At 51.1% G+C, this 16,065-nt stretch overlaps 5 protein-coding genes across 5 annotated transcripts; 2 read left to right on the top strand and 3 right to left on the bottom strand.

Annotated features, from left to right (window-relative positions):
- The first annotated feature begins 5,352 nt into the window (after positions 1-5,352).
- PV06_06244 (uncharacterized protein) lies at positions 5,353-6,378 on the top strand. Its single transcript, XM_016407336.1, has one exon. The coding sequence runs from the start codon at positions 5,551-5,553 to the stop codon at positions 5,992-5,994; it is 444 nt and encodes a 147-aa protein (XP_016262940.1). The 5' UTR covers positions 5,353-5,550; the 3' UTR covers positions 5,995-6,378.
- A 701-nt stretch (positions 6,379-7,079) lies between these two features.
- Positions 7,080-9,770, bottom strand: PV06_06242 (uncharacterized protein). The gene has a single exon (XM_016407334.1). The coding sequence runs from the start codon at positions 9,663-9,665 to the stop codon at positions 8,595-8,597; it is 1,071 nt and encodes a 356-aa protein (XP_016262938.1). The 5' UTR covers positions 9,666-9,770; the 3' UTR covers positions 7,080-8,594.
- PV06_06243 (uncharacterized protein) lies at positions 7,464-8,331 on the top strand (the record flags this gene model as incomplete). Its single annotated transcript, XM_016407335.1, has 2 exons — positions 7,464-7,647; positions 7,709-8,331. 2 exons carry the CDS (start codon positions 7,464-7,466, stop codon positions 8,329-8,331), a joined length of 807 nt encoding a protein of 268 aa, XP_016262939.1.
- A 677-nt stretch (positions 9,771-10,447) lies between the features above and the next one.
- On the bottom strand, positions 10,448-13,329 carry PV06_06241 (uncharacterized protein). Its single transcript, XM_016407333.1, has one exon. It carries the CDS (start codon positions 13,154-13,156, stop codon positions 10,595-10,597), a length of 2,562 nt encoding a protein of 853 aa, XP_016262937.1. The 5' UTR covers positions 13,157-13,329; the 3' UTR covers positions 10,448-10,594.
- A 685-nt stretch (positions 13,330-14,014) lies between these two features.
- On the bottom strand, positions 14,015-15,395 carry PV06_06240 (uncharacterized protein). Its single transcript, XM_016407332.1, has one exon. It carries the CDS (start codon positions 15,264-15,266, stop codon positions 14,154-14,156), a length of 1,113 nt encoding a protein of 370 aa, XP_016262936.1. The 5' UTR covers positions 15,267-15,395; the 3' UTR covers positions 14,015-14,153.
- Between the last annotated feature and the right edge of the window lie 670 nt (positions 15,396-16,065).

Genomic DNA, 16,065 nt, shown 5'->3' with positions numbered 1-16,065 from the left:
TTCAATCGTGCCTCTTTCTCAAGTTGCCTGAACGCAGATGGTGCGTGCAATTGATGCAAACAAGTTTCTAGGTCATGTACCATGACAGCCTTTGTCCGAGGTAGGTTTTATTTAATGTTCTGCTGGTAAGCTGTTCTGATGTTTTTCCCCTTGTATCCCCTTTTGCTTCCTTCAGATCGAGATGGCGCCCAGACGGAATGCGAAAAGTGCTCGTCGACGACTTTCGAGCCAGCCGTACAGGCACTCTGCGTCTGGCGTAACGAGGGCCGGTACTGTATTTCCTCGACCACTAGGACGAACTATAACGACTCTACTTGAAGGACCCGGCATCGCTATTGCTGGTCCAAATCATGGCCGTTTGCGCCTCGCCACAGAATCACAAAGTCAGTCTGGCCTCACAAAAACCCACCAAGCACCTACGCAGGAGAATGTCGACGACACAATCGACAGCGGGCCTCGTCATGAGCCCAGAATCCGAACCGATCAAACCTCTGAAACCTACCTCTGGCTTCCTAGTATCAATAGTCGCTCCGCGCCCCGGACGGTGGAAGTTATCCTAGAGAGGATCAATAAGTATTTCGAGCAATGGATAGATTCCAATGGGGTCCGAGAGCCGACGACCTTGTTTGAAGATATGACTGTTATTACTGACTGGCTTCACTTAATGTCATCTTTGCCTGAAGAAATCCTCAACGCCGCTCCCATTATTCAATGCCTTCGAAAGCTTACCGAGAATTACTCTACCTTCGTAGCTCTCTGGAAATCATACTCGGAATCACTGCTGTCTCAAAGGCTTCATGACTTGCAGATTCGCGTACGTCGATCACCCACGAGCGTCCCAGAACGGACATTCTCTACGCTGCTAGTTGGGATTCAGTCTTTATCAGCATGCCCTGCTCTTCCGAGCCTATTTGGAAATGCCAGCGAGCAACTGTTCCCACTACTAGGCCGCGATGTTGTTGTGAACGTTTTGCGTAAATGTGATGAGTTGCACGGTGACTTCCAGAACCTCACCTACAAATCAGAAAGAAGGACCTTGTGGCTTCACATCTGGAGATGTCTGAAAGTGGCATTCGTCAGCTTTGACAGTGGCGATCTGTCGAACATCACTGACCGACGATGTCTTGAGGTTGAATTCTTTGAAAAGCCCGGTGTCGCAGGAGAATTTAAACGTCTGGTTCGGCTACCGGACGCCGCCAATCCAAGGAGTATCGAAAATATGGTGGCCAAGTATTGTCGCTTCATTAACAGATGCCGTGCAGACCCTGACGAGAGATACTTCCACCTTCGTCGGTTGCAAGAAGAGCCTTTGAGAAAGCATGTCATTTCTTCGCTTAGGAAATTTGCAGACAGTAACATACTGGATTCCAACACCTTTCCCAAATTACACTTTGCAGTGATACGACTGAACGCCATCAACGGGGGCCCGGCTGCTGTCAGAAGATGGAGAGGCGCAGAAAGCGCACGAGGAGATCGGTTGACCCCATCTTCTTACATCTCCTCTCCTGCCGCAAGCAGCTTTTCGGTGAGGGCAGGGAGGTCATCAAGCGCACAGGGAGCGAATGTGCAGAAGACATCACGTCGATCAACCTCAACTGACACCACAAGTTCAACAAGAAAAGATGCTGATCTACTCATCGCTGGTCAACTTGGCAGACGAACGTCCCAACGTTTCTTCCCGCAACCACGAGGCATAAACCTCACCAGCGATTTTGACTATGTCCATTGTCAATTTCCAGAAACACGCGCCTTGGAAGTCGCCCACAGTGAGCAGATATCCCGGGAATTAGCGACCCCTGGAATATATTCCGAAGGATTACGACCTGAGTATCTCATCAACAGGCCTCCACCTCACACTCGAGATTCGTCCTCGCCTTCTGGATCTCAGTATACTCGACTTTTTGGACCGTTCGGCCGGCTCAGATCATTCATACGACGGCTCATTCCTGGACAAAGTCGAGCTCTCTCGCCTGTCGCCCTTGTTTCCCGTAAGCGCCGAGGTGAGAGACGTCCAGATGGCCCTCGGGCTATCATAGACCCAAAAAGCCGCGTTCGCAAGACAACACCAGCACTGAGACTACGAGGAGGAGATGGAAGGAACCCGACCCGTGGTCATTCACCTAGGAGGGAAACTTCGGCTAATGCGAATGCCAGTCGCGCAGCAATCTTTCGCGACCAACATATCTCATTGTTCAGGCAAATGTTCCAAGAAAGATACCGCTCCATTGCGAGTCCCACTGATGACGAGATATGGGATCTTTTGGAACGATCGGCCTTTCGTGTTGGGGATGCCGTGGCTCTATACAATCAGCCGCCAACTGCACTACGATCTGCTGTCACGAGAAATGAGAGTCTAGAGAGTGCGGATTCCTCTCAGTTCAGGCGGAATTCATCCCCTCCTAGGGGACAGTATGTTCCAACTTCCCCCAGTACACAGCGTGGAGCCTCGGGGCGGTTGACGGGGTCCGCTACCCGTAATGTGCGACAGCAAGCACCTACGGTGAGAGCAGAGCCCGGTGCCAGAATCCCACATTGGCAAGGCCCTCCCCAAATGCCCCGAATGCAAGACCCTTTCTACGTACCACAAGGAAACCCTATCCAGATACCGCAATGGCAAGGGCCTTCATATATACCACGGGGTTCTATTCTCCCTCATCCAACGATCTCAGCAGCTCCTTCATATTTTGGGGGCGCTCCATCACGGCGATCGCCGGCTGCCACCCGCATTCTGCTCGGTGAGATCACAGCCGGCCCAGAACTACCCGATGACCATGAAGGTGGTGTCCGCCCTGGTGGATTTGGCCTTCGGCCTAGACCAGGACGGCAACCCCTTGGTGAGCTCGTTGTCGAGAATGACGAAAGTGCCCATGGTTCAGGCCCCGAAGAAGGTTCTTCGAGTGACTCAAGTCGACATAGCTCAGTAAACAATACGAACCAAGAAAATCAACCTCCTATTGATATTCATGTCGATGGGCTGTGCCATGAGTGTCCTCAATTCCCGGGGCAATACCATCACTTCTGTCAATGCTTACCCCAACCTGGCCATGTGCATGTGCCGCGTACTAGGCGAACGACATCGCCAATTGAGAGTCAATCCGATGAGCAGAACGAAACAGAGCCTGCAATTGAGGGCAATCAGGATGCACAACAAGCTGAGCAAGATCCTGATGCTGAATCCGAGCAGGACATCGATCAACGTGGTCCACATCGAGCGGCTCGCACTCTTCCTCACCCTAATGACGAGGTGCCCGTGCCAACACTGATTCCTCAAGATAGCCACTTCAGAAATGTGCTTCGCGTCATCGGCTCTGTGCATCTCCCTGGGCTGTCAACAATGCTTGTAGACAAAACTGCGACCCATATGAGACCAGCCGAAGTAAGGGCGGTCATCCGCGATGCGTTCAACAATCTCCGTAGGGAGACGAACGAGTTGAGAGCAGCTTATCGAACTCTTCTCGACCAGGCTGTTCCTATTGAAATGGATAGGATTCCAAGACGTGAAGTCCCGCGGCTTCACCCAGCACATCCAGCAACTTTTGCCCTCATGAGGAGAGAACTCATTGACATTCAAGAGCAATACCTTCGCATTTTGAAGATGTTTGATGTCATAGGCCGTCAGAGTTACTTGAATCTTGCCCTACGGCAGGGGCTGAATCGGTTTTTGCGGCTCATGCGCAACTTGCGTCGCCTGTTTCTGGAGTATGACCATAAAATAGGTCAGGAAGAAGCGGCGGCGCAAGGATCAACGCCCGCAACACCAGATAGTGAGACCGACAGTCAACCGTTCCTTTCTGACCAAGAGCAAGATCGGATCAGCAAGTACAATCCCCGTCAAACTCCATCACTTCCGAGCAGACAAGATTACGCCGCCATGTTCCGGGACGAATTAATGCGAGAAGTTACAATACAGCGTCAAATTCCCGAAAAGTCAGTTCGCAGTGACAACAGAAACCAGCTCATTGAGAAGCTCATGGCACTGGATCGTCAGGGCAATCTGGGGGCGGGAGCGCGATATGGGTACCGAAGTCTGAACAACGACGCTGCTGCTAGAGGTCGACCCAAGGGCTGGAATCTCGAAGATGCCATTGCGGCGGACATAATCCGACATCGTAATGTCAGGCAAGCCGAGAGGAGCAACGAGAGGCGTGGAAGACAGAAGGAGAGAAGGCAGAAAGGCCTTTCGGTCACAAAGCACTGGACAGGGGTTGCACGGACGAACCAGCCACCTTTCTCGGCCGTTGCGAAGGGAATGTCCTCTGAGGAGGAGTTCGACAGCTCGGAGAACGACTCAACTTCTTCGGAGGATTGGCCATAGGACAGACGGAGTACGTCAAGGGCATGCTGAGAATGGAATTGTAGGCACTCTTGATGTTTTAGGTAGTTTGAACCATTTTGACAGACTTGATGGATGGTTTTCAGAGTAGTAATATGAGTATTGTGTAACCGGTGCAGGACGCCACGACTCCGACTTATCTGTGACAAAACCGTGAAGAACCTGACACAAATGAGTTCGACGAGGCTGGAACTTGTGCTGCAAGGCTGAACCAAAGACTTGGTAGGGGATGTGCTTAGACCGTCTGATTGGATGCTCGATCAAGATATCCTTGCTCATACGAATGCGTACCGTACGGAGTACTGTATGTAAATAATAACTCCCGGCGGATGGGAGATTTCTGATTGTGGCAGTGCTGGCGATTCAAATCTCGCCTTTTGTCATGATTAATACGGAGTATGACAACCCAGACTGTTCGTGTTCGATTTCAAAAAAATACGGGGGAAATTTGGTACGTAGCAGGTGGTGAGACCAATCAACATTTCGTACTCCGTATCCCTACTCCGTATCCTTGACCCCTTTCGAAACCATTTCCTTTCCCCCCCCCCCCTCCCCCCCTTGAAACGACCGTTTTTCTCTGTCCAGACCCTTCCTCCCATGTTCTTCGATTCAAAACCCACTCGCGTGACCAACAACTGACAGCTTTTCTCCTCGACGCGTCTTTGTTACATACCAAGTTCCAGCCAGTTCCAGCCAGTCATCGAGTGGAAAAAAAGAGTGGATTGGATCTACGGACACTCCGTAACGAAATCCCCCCCTTTTAAATTGGGCTTCCTGGGGGCTGGACGTCAATCAAAGAATCCAGTCCCAATGAACGGTACTCCGTACCGTTGCGGCTACGAACCCATGTCACTCGGCGTACTCGTTCGAAAGGAAGAAGGGCGATTGACTTTTTTTTTTCTGGGGGTCCAAAAAGACAAAACTTGAAGGTCAGTCGAAATCGAAAAGGGATTCCAATAAGTAGACAAGTAGGTTGCTGCACTTTTGTGGGAATTTCTTTGATTCTTCCTTTTCTCTCTCCTCTTCTCTCATTCACTTGTGTTTACCTTACTGTCTTTACTCTTTTTTGTTCTTGTGACAAAACAAGAACCACTTTCTCTCGTTCGAGATCCGTTTCTCTCTCCCTCTCTCACCAAAAAAAGAAAAGAAAAGAACCTCGAGGCATTTCCCGTCCGTGTACAACTTCATTCCCGACACGACCAAAACACATCATCATCATGCGTTTCACCTACATCTTCGCCGCCGCTCTCGCGGCCACCGCCTCGGCACAGGACCTCTCTTCCCTCCTCTCCGAGGCCTCATCCCTCGTCGGGACCGACACCGCCCTCCAGACCTTGCTCTCCAGCGCCGCCTCCGCGTTGAGCTCGGCCACCTCGGGCCTGACCGGTGACGCTGCCTCGATCTATTCTTCCGCCCTGTCCGCCGCCGGTTCTGAAATCGGTGCCGCCACGAGCGCCGCGGGGTCCGCCGCGGGTTCCGCCACCGGCGCGGCCGGCAGTGCCTTGTCCAGCGCCACCGCCGCCGTCGGTTCCGCCACTTCCAGTGCCGGTGCCAGTGCCACCGGTTCCAGCTCGATCTCGGGCAACGGTGTGGACAGACTCGCCCTACCCGCCATGGGAGTATTCGGTGCCGCCGTTCTCGGTCTCGCTGCGGCGTTGTAAAAGAAAAAAAACCAGCTCAAGGTCGAAAACACCCGAATCGACATTCTGTTTCTCCTTTTTTTGTGTCAGAAAACCCCCCCCTCTTCCAAAAAAGGACTGACACGGGGCGTCGAGGACCAATGGGCGGCCACATTTCTTGTACGGATCTTGGGGCGTGTGGGAAAGAAACCGGTGTCTTTTTTGTTTCCAACTTTCAACGGAAGATCCAAACTTTTATATACAAATAACAATACGAGAGTGTTAGTATTAAAAGACTACCCTTCCTAGGTACTGTTTACGGCGATGGTTCTTTTTCTCCCTTCTGGACGGCATGCTCTTCTGGGGAAGGAAAAAAGTACATCCATCTTTTGCTCAAAGTATTGGACACATACAAACACACAGAGAAGGGACATTGAGATTACCCTAGATGAAGGGGCAAAAAGGACTTTTGGAGCAATCCATCAAATGTTTATTTGCCAGGGCCAAGAAAAGAAGACGGTCTTTCTTCCTTTGAAACGTGATTTTCAAGTGTCTGAACGAGACGGATTTTTCTCGTGAGTCCCTTGGGTCTTGTTGACCGTTAGAACAAGCCCCGTTACCCAGAGTAAGGGTCAAGAGTTACTGAGTGAAGAATCGTAGTCTATATCTCCCGGGATAGATTCTCGTCCCTACTTGACATGGCAACTTTGCTACGGATCAACTACCTAGGTACTACTCCGTAAGTACGGAGTACCTACCTACCTCTCTCCATAGTAGCTTACGTCCATATGTGTTCCGTGTCCAAAAGATGTACTCGTAATGTATGTGTTTGTATGTGTGAGTGAAGAAAGCTCGGGACCCTCGAGGACCACCACCATCACCACCCATGTCCATTCCAGTGTTTCCAGATTTAAAAAAAAGACCTATTCTAGATCAACCTCTACCAACCTCTCCAAATCATACCCTATACGGAGTTATCCATGTGTAAGTCAACAAATCACCGCTCTTCAGATCACAAAAAAGAGATCAAATCATCTCTCTCTGGAATGTGCAACGTCGATACCATCTCGTCCGTGCTCACTGGCAATCCCTTCATACAGCAAACTCCCCCTCCCTCCCTCCCAATGGCTCAACATAACAACCAACATGGACTGGAATGTCAGCACCCCCAACAACAACCTCTTTTTGCTCTTGTTTCCTTCGGATCACATCAAATCACATCAAATCAGAGGCAAAGAAACACATTCACAACAAACATACGAATTCGTGCCCCCAAAGGTCCAAGGTCCTGGCGATAAAGTATTTGACCACCGCATACCTACTGCTGTTGATCGTGTCCGGCCATCTACTTTTCTCTCTTCTTTTCCCTCTCTTACCCCCTTTGCATCCAACCAAAGTCACACACAGTCACTCATTTATTTTGCCCAGTCTTGTTCTTCGTCGTCTCTCAACTCTCCTTGTCACTCTTTTGACCACTTCATCTCAATCATTCATCCTGTGCGCCAGTAACCATGCTTCGTCTCGTCGCCATCGCCGTCGGCACCATGGCCACCACCGCCCTCGCTTCTGATTTCGTCAACATGACTTGGGGTCCAGTCACCGTCGGACAAGTCGTTCCAATCCACTTCACCGTGGGAGATGGTTCACCAGTCTCCCTGTTCTTCGGCAATCTTAGCTGGAACGATCCTATAGCTAGTACGTCCAGGTCCTAACAAACCCAAAGCGCCACGAAATGCTAACTTCTCCGTTTGTGCAGCCAATATCCCAGCTTCGTCTGCTGAGTACAACTGGACCGTGACCGTCCCTGATGGCTTCGTCCCCGGCGACTATGGCCTTGGCATCGTTCAAGATGGCTCATCCAACTTCTCACCTCTCTTCGCCATCAATGCCGCCGGGGTCGGATCTGGTTCAGGCAGTAGCACCTCGAGCACCAGCGACCCAACAACCATTGCGCCGCCAGTGACAACGACGACACCATTCACAACATACACACCAACTGCCAACGCAACGTTGATCTCTGCTGGTGCAGAACCCACTGTCACTGTCACATACTGGGATCCACACTGCGGATGCCATCAGACATCGGTGATGCCTGCACCCACTGCAGCTGCCACAGGAGGCACATCAGGCACAACCTACACATGGTATGATGACAACTGCGGCTGCACCAAGACAGCCATTGCTCCGGTTGCAACGAACCCTGCCTCAAACTATACTGCCTCCATGGTCACAAATGCAGGCACCAACGTGCCCCCGCCACCACCGAGTACGGCTGCGCCGGCCCCAACTGCTGGTACGACTCGATACAGTGGTGATGCCAGTCGCTTGGTGAGCTCGGGCTTTGGTATTGCGGCTTTGATTGCCGCGGTTCTGGCATAGATGAGAGATAGGGCACGTGGTTTGCATTTTTCATGGTTTGGGAAGGACTTTGCTGTGTTTTCTTGGGTTTACATGGTTAGGATTGGAGTCTTGGGTATCACTGGAATCAACGTTCAAGCCGCGGCTTTCGAGGGAATGAGAAGAATGTGGTGGTGGCTTGTACAATCCGAGTCGCAATGGATTGGAAGTTGCTCGTCTGGTCAGATCGTTTTGATAGTTGTCGTTCATAAGGTCATTTCATTCATAAAAAGTAAAGTCATCATTCACCGCTCTCCTTTCAACTTTTCGAACGCTCCGAAATCTGCGCTGGAGAAAGAGAAGGGACTTTTCGTATCCTCGGGTGATCGGGGGCTCAGAGCGACCGCGAAAAGATCATCTTCAGTTGAGTCTGTCGGCTTCTTATTGGTCATGAAGTCCATCGAGCCTGCTAATGATCGTTCCTGCTGTGTTCTGATGTGCTCAGGGGGCGCTTGGGCCACAATCTTTTTCGAAGGGGCAGCGGTGGAGGCGGGTGAGGGTCCATTCCTGAAGGCGCTGAACGAAGAGTATGCCAGATCAGATGCCTCCGGTGATAACGGATGTACCTCGCGCGTAGGAGTGTTGAGGCCCCGGGGAGCCAGGTCCTTCTCACTGGTCCCGAGCGTCAACCCTTTCAATTTCTCGCTCAGTCTTCTCCCGCCAGGAGATCGTGGGCTCTGTATGCCAGGGCTCGTCGGTGCAAGAGGTGCTTTCGAGGCAGCGGTCAAATCCAGGGCAGGAGGCTTCCCAGCCACTCCAAAGTTGTTCTCTATCCAGCTTTTTTCCGACCTGGCCATCTCCAAAGCTATACCCTCTAGGTTGTGCTCCTCCTCATGTTTGATCTCCTTGTCGAGAACCTGTAATCTCTTCTTGGCCCATATCGTATGCAGCACTCCCCGCTTACCAGCGGCCTTTGCAGTGGCTCCGAGTTCCGGTGTAAAGATGGCCGGCAAAGGGTTCACCGTCATTCGTAACGGGGTGGCTGAACCCTCGGTCTTTTCCGCAAAGGGATAATATGCGAGAGTGACATGAGGAGGGATGGTCGCACCAGGAGGCAAGAGAAAATAGACTCGACGGATATTGTCCGAAGGGTTGTCGTCCGCGGGGAAGACTGTCCGCTTGCCAGACCATGAAACCTGCCATCTACCTGACTTGGAGCGAGCGTGGTCATCGTCTTGCCATTCGACCATCAAGACTTTGGTTCCTTCGTTGCCTCGGCCGGGCTCGAACTCGAATCGAGCAAGAGCGGTGACAGAAGTCAGAGTGTCAGGGAAGACTGGCGACGCCGGTGTTGCTGGAGTTTCAATTTCTGCCATGATGGGAAACACGCTCGAAAAGATACAGCCTACAAAAATCAAGAACAAGAGATAAGAACAAGAGCAGCGACGTGAAAGGAGAGACAAGCTTGCGAGAGTAAAAGGAAAGCAAATATAGAGCAGGTAGGGCAGACTATTTACTCCGTATCGCAACCTGAGACCAGCCGGTTGTCTTTGGTCGAAAATCAGGAATCCAACGGGAAGACCCGCCCAAGTAATGAGCCTCGCAAGTACCGAGCATTACGAGCACATACAGCAGGTAGGCAAGTTTGGTACAATAGGTACCTTTGCGAGTTAGGCATGTACTGTACTTGTTTAGTGAGCCCATCTTAGGCAAAAGACCGATGCTATTTAATGGTACCGTAACCTCCATGTATCTCTCTACCCTAGTACTCTGTAGGCACTCGTCACTCCGTATCAACAAAGACCTCGCGAAATATGACTTCCTGCCTCTATGACCTCTTTTCAACCATCGAGTTGGGACTTGGTCAATTCCTTTTCCCAGCCTTTAGGTATTTCTCTCAGGTCTCTCTCGTCGCTCGTGCGGATAAAAGAGTGCTAGGAACTACTCTTTTTACCTACCCCTGCATCGCCAAACCTCGGGCGGCTTAGAAACCAATCGGCATCGTCCGCGACATGGTCCAAGGCCAGAACAACCCGTCATTATGTGATATAAAAAGGTATAAATAACTGTCAGCATTATGTGCCAACCTCATGTGCAATATCTGGGGGTATATACGGTCCGAACTTTCCAAGTCCCTTCATTATGATCGTTGATTGATCAGATCCATGCCATCCAAGCGCCCATATCCTCAGAACCCAATACCAGCCTAGACATGGTTTTTGAAACCTCCCACTGAAATCCGCTATGGAAATGGAGTAGCTCGATATGCTGTCCCGTCTCGTCAACGACTCAGCTTACCCAAACACTATACAGTCCTTTGACCAGTCCCGTCAATTCCCAGTCCCACCTCCTTTCCCACTACAGCCGCAAGCCCACCAAACCCTTCTTTCTTGAGCCTCTCAATCAGTACAAGGCTCTTTTCACGTCTCTTTGTTTTGATCTTGGCTTCGAGCTCGGCCACTTCTGTGGCAAGCATCTTCCTGCTGTCCTCCAGGTTCAAAGCAATGAATTCTTCTTCATACTTTTTCAAGTTACGAAGCTGTGTCTCCAATTCGACAATCGACGCATCCAGAGCTGCGGTCGGAGCCTTGATGTCGTTTGGTGGCATGGGCTTTGTTGGTGATGTTGGCGGAGCAGTGCTTGGGGTGCTCATCATACCACTCGAGTTATGGCGTGGTACAAACATGCCATTCTGTGCAGAGTGTCCAAGCATTGGCGGGAGTATGTGGTTCTGCACATGTTGAAAATTGCTGGGTACGCGCCCACCGTTGACAGCAGTAGAAGCCAAGGAAGCAATTCCCGGAGACGTGCTGACTCTTGCATGTCTCTCATCCGTAGGGCTTGCCATGAAATCATGCCCGTCGGCAAAAGTCTTCAAGCTCGGGAGCAGTGTGGGCAAATTGCCATTGATGTTGCCAAAAGCATCCAAAACAAGCTCGGAGCTTTCCCTCGAAAGAACCAATCTCGACTGGTTCGAAAAATCTGGCTCGGGAGTCGGTAGCTCGATCTTCCTCAAGGGTGTTTCTGGAGCACTGTCACCGGTCGCAGATATCGTTCGCTTCCTGCCACTGATCTGGGTCATCCCTGGCAAAGACGTGTTCCCGCTCCCACCAGGATTACTTTCCCTTCGACCCCGTTTCTGGTCGAAAACATTGTCTGCAAATCCCATCACCTTTCCTCTGGTGTCGCAAGCCTTGACTCGCCGTTTGCTTGCTGGCTTCTCGCTCTTGACGTAAGCCGTCGTGAAGTGACAGCAACGACAATTACACGTCTCTTCACACTTCGGACAGATCCACATACCCTTATGTCGCAACACATCAGGGGGATACTGATCAAAGTGTCGGAAAAGACCTCGATAGCAGAAGAAGGCAGTACACTTGTCGCAACGACGACCCTTCCATTCTTGGTGATCAATACGGCACAGATGGCAGAGTTTGGCAGAGGTTGTACTCTTGGCCCGCATAAGATCATTGACGGCGGTACCAAGTGTCTTACAACGATCCAACTCCCGGGGTGCCTCAGGCTGGAACCCCAAAATCTCTCTAGCTCTGTTGAGGACTCTTGTACACTGGTCGGTTTGAACAAGCTCTGCCCAAGCATATGACTGAGCATGCTCACACGACCGACCATTCACGTAGCACAGCAAGCAGAGATCAAAATCAGTGCATACTGTGCAGCGAACGTGGCGATTCCAAATGGCAGTGGAGCAAAAGTTGCAGGTTGCGATAGTACCAGCAGGCATGGGTACTAAGCTGATAGGGGTGGCAGGCTCAGACTCGATAGATTCGTCATGGACCATTTGCCTGAACAAACGCGAAAGCAGAGGCAGGTCTGGTGGAAGTGGCAATGAGGCATTGGTAATACTTTGGTTGTCCTGAAGCAGCGAGAGCATAGCGCACGCGAGTGACAGATTGGTACGAGCAACATCGGGATGGCATAGACGGTTGAATGGTACCTGCACACATTGAAATCCGACTTCGAGAGATAAAGGATGGAGAATGTTCCAAACGAGTTTTGCTGAAAGAGTAGAAGGATTCCAGACTTGATGTGCCGTGGCCGGTGGAAAGACAACGAGGTCTCCTACACGCTGATCATAGACATATAGTGGGAAGTCGGCCTCGACGAGTTCGTCAGAACCCACATTCAACCAATCGAGGTGTGGCGAAGCTCCTCTCGATGAGATGAAGGCATCGTACTTCTTCTGGGAATCGAAGTCGGTTCCGATGCAGACGACTGGGCGATCATCCGACTCGACCAGCAGATTAAGGGCGACGGTGCTTGAAAAGCATCGATGGAAGCCTGAGCTACTCCCCTCACTGCCGACATAGGCCATCATGACTTCACTTCGAGCGCACTGAGGAAGCCACTGGAAGAGATCCAGTCGACCACCCCACTGGACCTCGGTGGGAAGGAGTCTGCGACACTGTTCCAGCCATTCTGGCGGACATTGGAGATCTCGAGCATATAGATTTTGAAACTCGGGAAAGGACTGTCTCGCACTGTCTGCAAACTTCTTGAGGGTGAAGGAAAGATCTCGTCCTGTACTGCAGTTGCGCACGGGTATGTTCTTTTTCGTGCTCAGTTCAATCAGTCTCTCGATGCCAAAGGCAGACTGATGTCCACTCCGAGAGTCCGCACCCGGCCAGGTATCAAGCTTCTCGAAGTCGGCAATGACGAAAGGCTTGCCAACTTGCAGCCGTCTCGTCAGCCATTCCGAGAAGGGGAGCCTATTGCCAGCATGGTCTTTCTCGTCCAATAGAGACAGAATACTAAATCTTGGGAACTCGACAAAAGGTTTACCGAGACGGAGAAGTTGTTGGGAAGAGGTGTCGGGAGGTACGGTCGCGGAGGGAGTCTGTGGAATCATGGTGTGTGTGAGGCGCGATCAAACACCATCTTGAAGGGGAGGTCTGTTGTGAAAGTGAAAGAGGGCACCGGGGGAGACGACTCAAATATCGCGTTGAGTAAGTTCCGAGGAAATGTTGATAGATCGCATGCGAACCCTGGAATCTGGGATCGAAAAAGACGGCTTGGAATACGAGGAGCCGGGGAGGTCGCGCAAAGCAGCCACGGCATCGAGTGCAACTCTAGCAACAAGGGGAGGAACGTGGAGAAGACATTGAAAAGATCCTGGTGTTGTCCAAACAGAAGGAAGTGATTGGATTGAGAAGACGAGTCGGCATGAAAGAGAAAATTGAGGAGTCGCTGGTGGTCTGGATTGGGCGCTGCATGACATTATTGCGGGGGAAAGAACAAAAAGACTTGCACTTGCCTAAAGTTCGGCAACCTGTCGGGAAGCTGGGAAGCGTCCAACTAAAGGAGTGTCTAGTTACTCTTTTTACTCGTACCTAGGCATGCACTTTAGGCATCTCGGAGGGCCACTAAAATACTGCCACAGAGCCCCATCCACACCACGAAAAAGTCGATTTGTTTTGACAGATTGACGGATACATGAATTGGATGGTCGGTTGGACAGATGATCGAATCAATCATGGCGACTAGCATCTTGAACATGCTCGTACACAATAAAGTAACCATGTTTTTACTCACAAGTTCAGCACGATGTGAGGAACAATTGAAGCACCAAGGCTCATGCTCCGGAGTTATCTAGGTAACCTTCTGTCCTTCAACAAAAATCAACGACAGATCACTCTATCACATGCTATTCTACCGCAATAATGCCGATGATGGATGGCTGCTGAATGTATGTACTCCATACTGTACGGAGTACATGGGTGAACAACTTCCTTCATACCAAACTATACCTCCTGTCACTTTGCTGTAGGGCCTCCGATCCTAGCTCGATTACTGCACCCTTTGCGATGCGAGGCCCCTTGGAGCATTGTCGACACAGTTCATGGTGCTCATGACCAATCACTGATGGTTCCTTTCATGCAAGTAGTCCCGTCGTTGCTGACAACATTGACATCGGCAACCTTCTGACGAACTGCGTCTTCGTCCATCATGACACGGTATGCTTCCCCTGCATACACTGGGCTGGTAGCTCGATACTCGATCTTCTCGGGAAAGAAGATGCCGTCGCCGTCCTGGGAGGGAGCTTTGGCATCTCTCCAATGATCCAGCATGGCCATCAGATTCATGGGACCGTGGACCACCACATTTCTGTGTCCTTCGACATCCCTCGCCCATGGCTTGTCGTAGTGGATTCGGTGGGCGTTGAACGTCAATGCAGAAAACCTAAACAGCATCGCCTCATCCCGGTTGTATTCCCGGACAACCTTTCCCGTGGCCGCTTGCTCTAGTTCCGACACTGACAACTCGGCAGGCTTCGGAACGGTGGTTGCTGGCTTTGTCGGGTCCAAGGCGGTCCTGAACACCCAATTTCGTCGGTCCAGCACACAGAGCTCGTCCTTGCTGTTGCGGAACTCCTTTTCAACCCGGACGACCAACATGTCTTCTCCCGTCTTGCCAATCACTTTTGGTTCGCAACTCAACACCTTGGTGGTCTCGGTGGCCATTTCCCCTACCCTGAGCAAGGCTTGTGTGCTCGCATTGTTGGGGTTTGCTCCGACCCAGTGACAAGATCCACCAGCCCACATGCGCCGCGTGAAGGGGGCGTCGGGATTGAATGATGCGTCCGTACCGTCAAGTCCTAGCCTTCCCGGTAGCTGGGCTGGGGTGAAGTATACGAGGTGGTAATAAGGTGGGATAGGTGTGCCTGAGAGTGGTTCTTTGTCTTCCAAGTCGTGACCGCTCGAACTGTTTGAGCTAGACCACAGATGCGGCCTGTCTAGGGTGAGGGAGAAGAGTCGTAGCTGGTTCGCATCTAAAAGCTGGGATCGGACAAAGGTTTGCCCCTGGGAGAATTTGTTCAAGAATGCTTCCGATATTGATTTTGCATTGTTGGCTCCCATACTACGATTTGACGAGGTAAACTTTCGCCGGCAAAGCAACCGTGATACTGGTGTGCTGGTTGACTTTGTCCAGCGAGGGCACACCGCTCGTAAGACAGCCATCTTGTCGTTGGGTGTGAACGGTAGCCCAGCCAAATATATGGCTTAATTACTGTGAAAGTGCTCGTAAAAGGTATAACGAATTCAAAGAAGTGCGTTCTCAAACACCAGACACCGCAACAAGTTGACTTGCCGTTCCTCGAGATCCCCGGGAGCTCGAATGCGAATCGAGACTTAAGTAAGAAGTGGCTCTTACCGAGTAATTTCCCCGCATACACCGGCTGCCCGATACCGGAATCGCATTGCTTCTATCATATGGTCGTTTTCGAGATTAACATTCCGAGATGATCCATCTCGGAAAAATGAGGTATTTTCTGTCTATCTTATCTACAGTACATCACTGCGTGTCTAGAGGCTAGAAGTAATAACGCATTGCGAGTATCGATTCTGGTAATATGGTGCTTGCAGGTTGATCCGGCAATTTGCCGGTCAGGCTCCCTTGAAGGAGTTCTGCCATCTCCTTAGCTAGATACGGAGTACCCTTGGTGTGTATGTAGGAGATTACATTGTCACAGGAGTTAAGTTATCTGTCCTGCTTATTGGATAGAAATCGGACTGTCAAACTGCAACCTGGAAAACCACAGGTGGTGCTGGCCCAGGCTACAAAAATGACGAGGCTGTCGAGGGATTGGTGGCATGCTGAGCATTTACCACTCAGCCAATCAATCGTCGATTTGCTCATGTCCCGGGAATTTCCCTATTCGGGGCAGTAGTTCTCCAACCCCCTCACGATTGTTTCGAAAGCACTGCCACTTTCGCGCATCAGTGACATCGTATGAACAAACCCAAAGTAACAACAATG

Source organism: Exophiala oligosperma (genome assembly GCF_000835515.1).
Source record: "Exophiala oligosperma strain CBS 72588 unplaced genomic scaffold supercont1.5, whole genome shotgun sequence".
In the NCBI taxonomy this organism is placed as follows: domain Eukaryota; kingdom Fungi; phylum Ascomycota; class Eurotiomycetes; order Chaetothyriales; family Herpotrichiellaceae; genus Exophiala; species Exophiala oligosperma.
The sequence above is the reverse complement of the archived record's forward strand: the minus strand, read 5'-3'. Positions and strand labels throughout refer to the sequence as shown.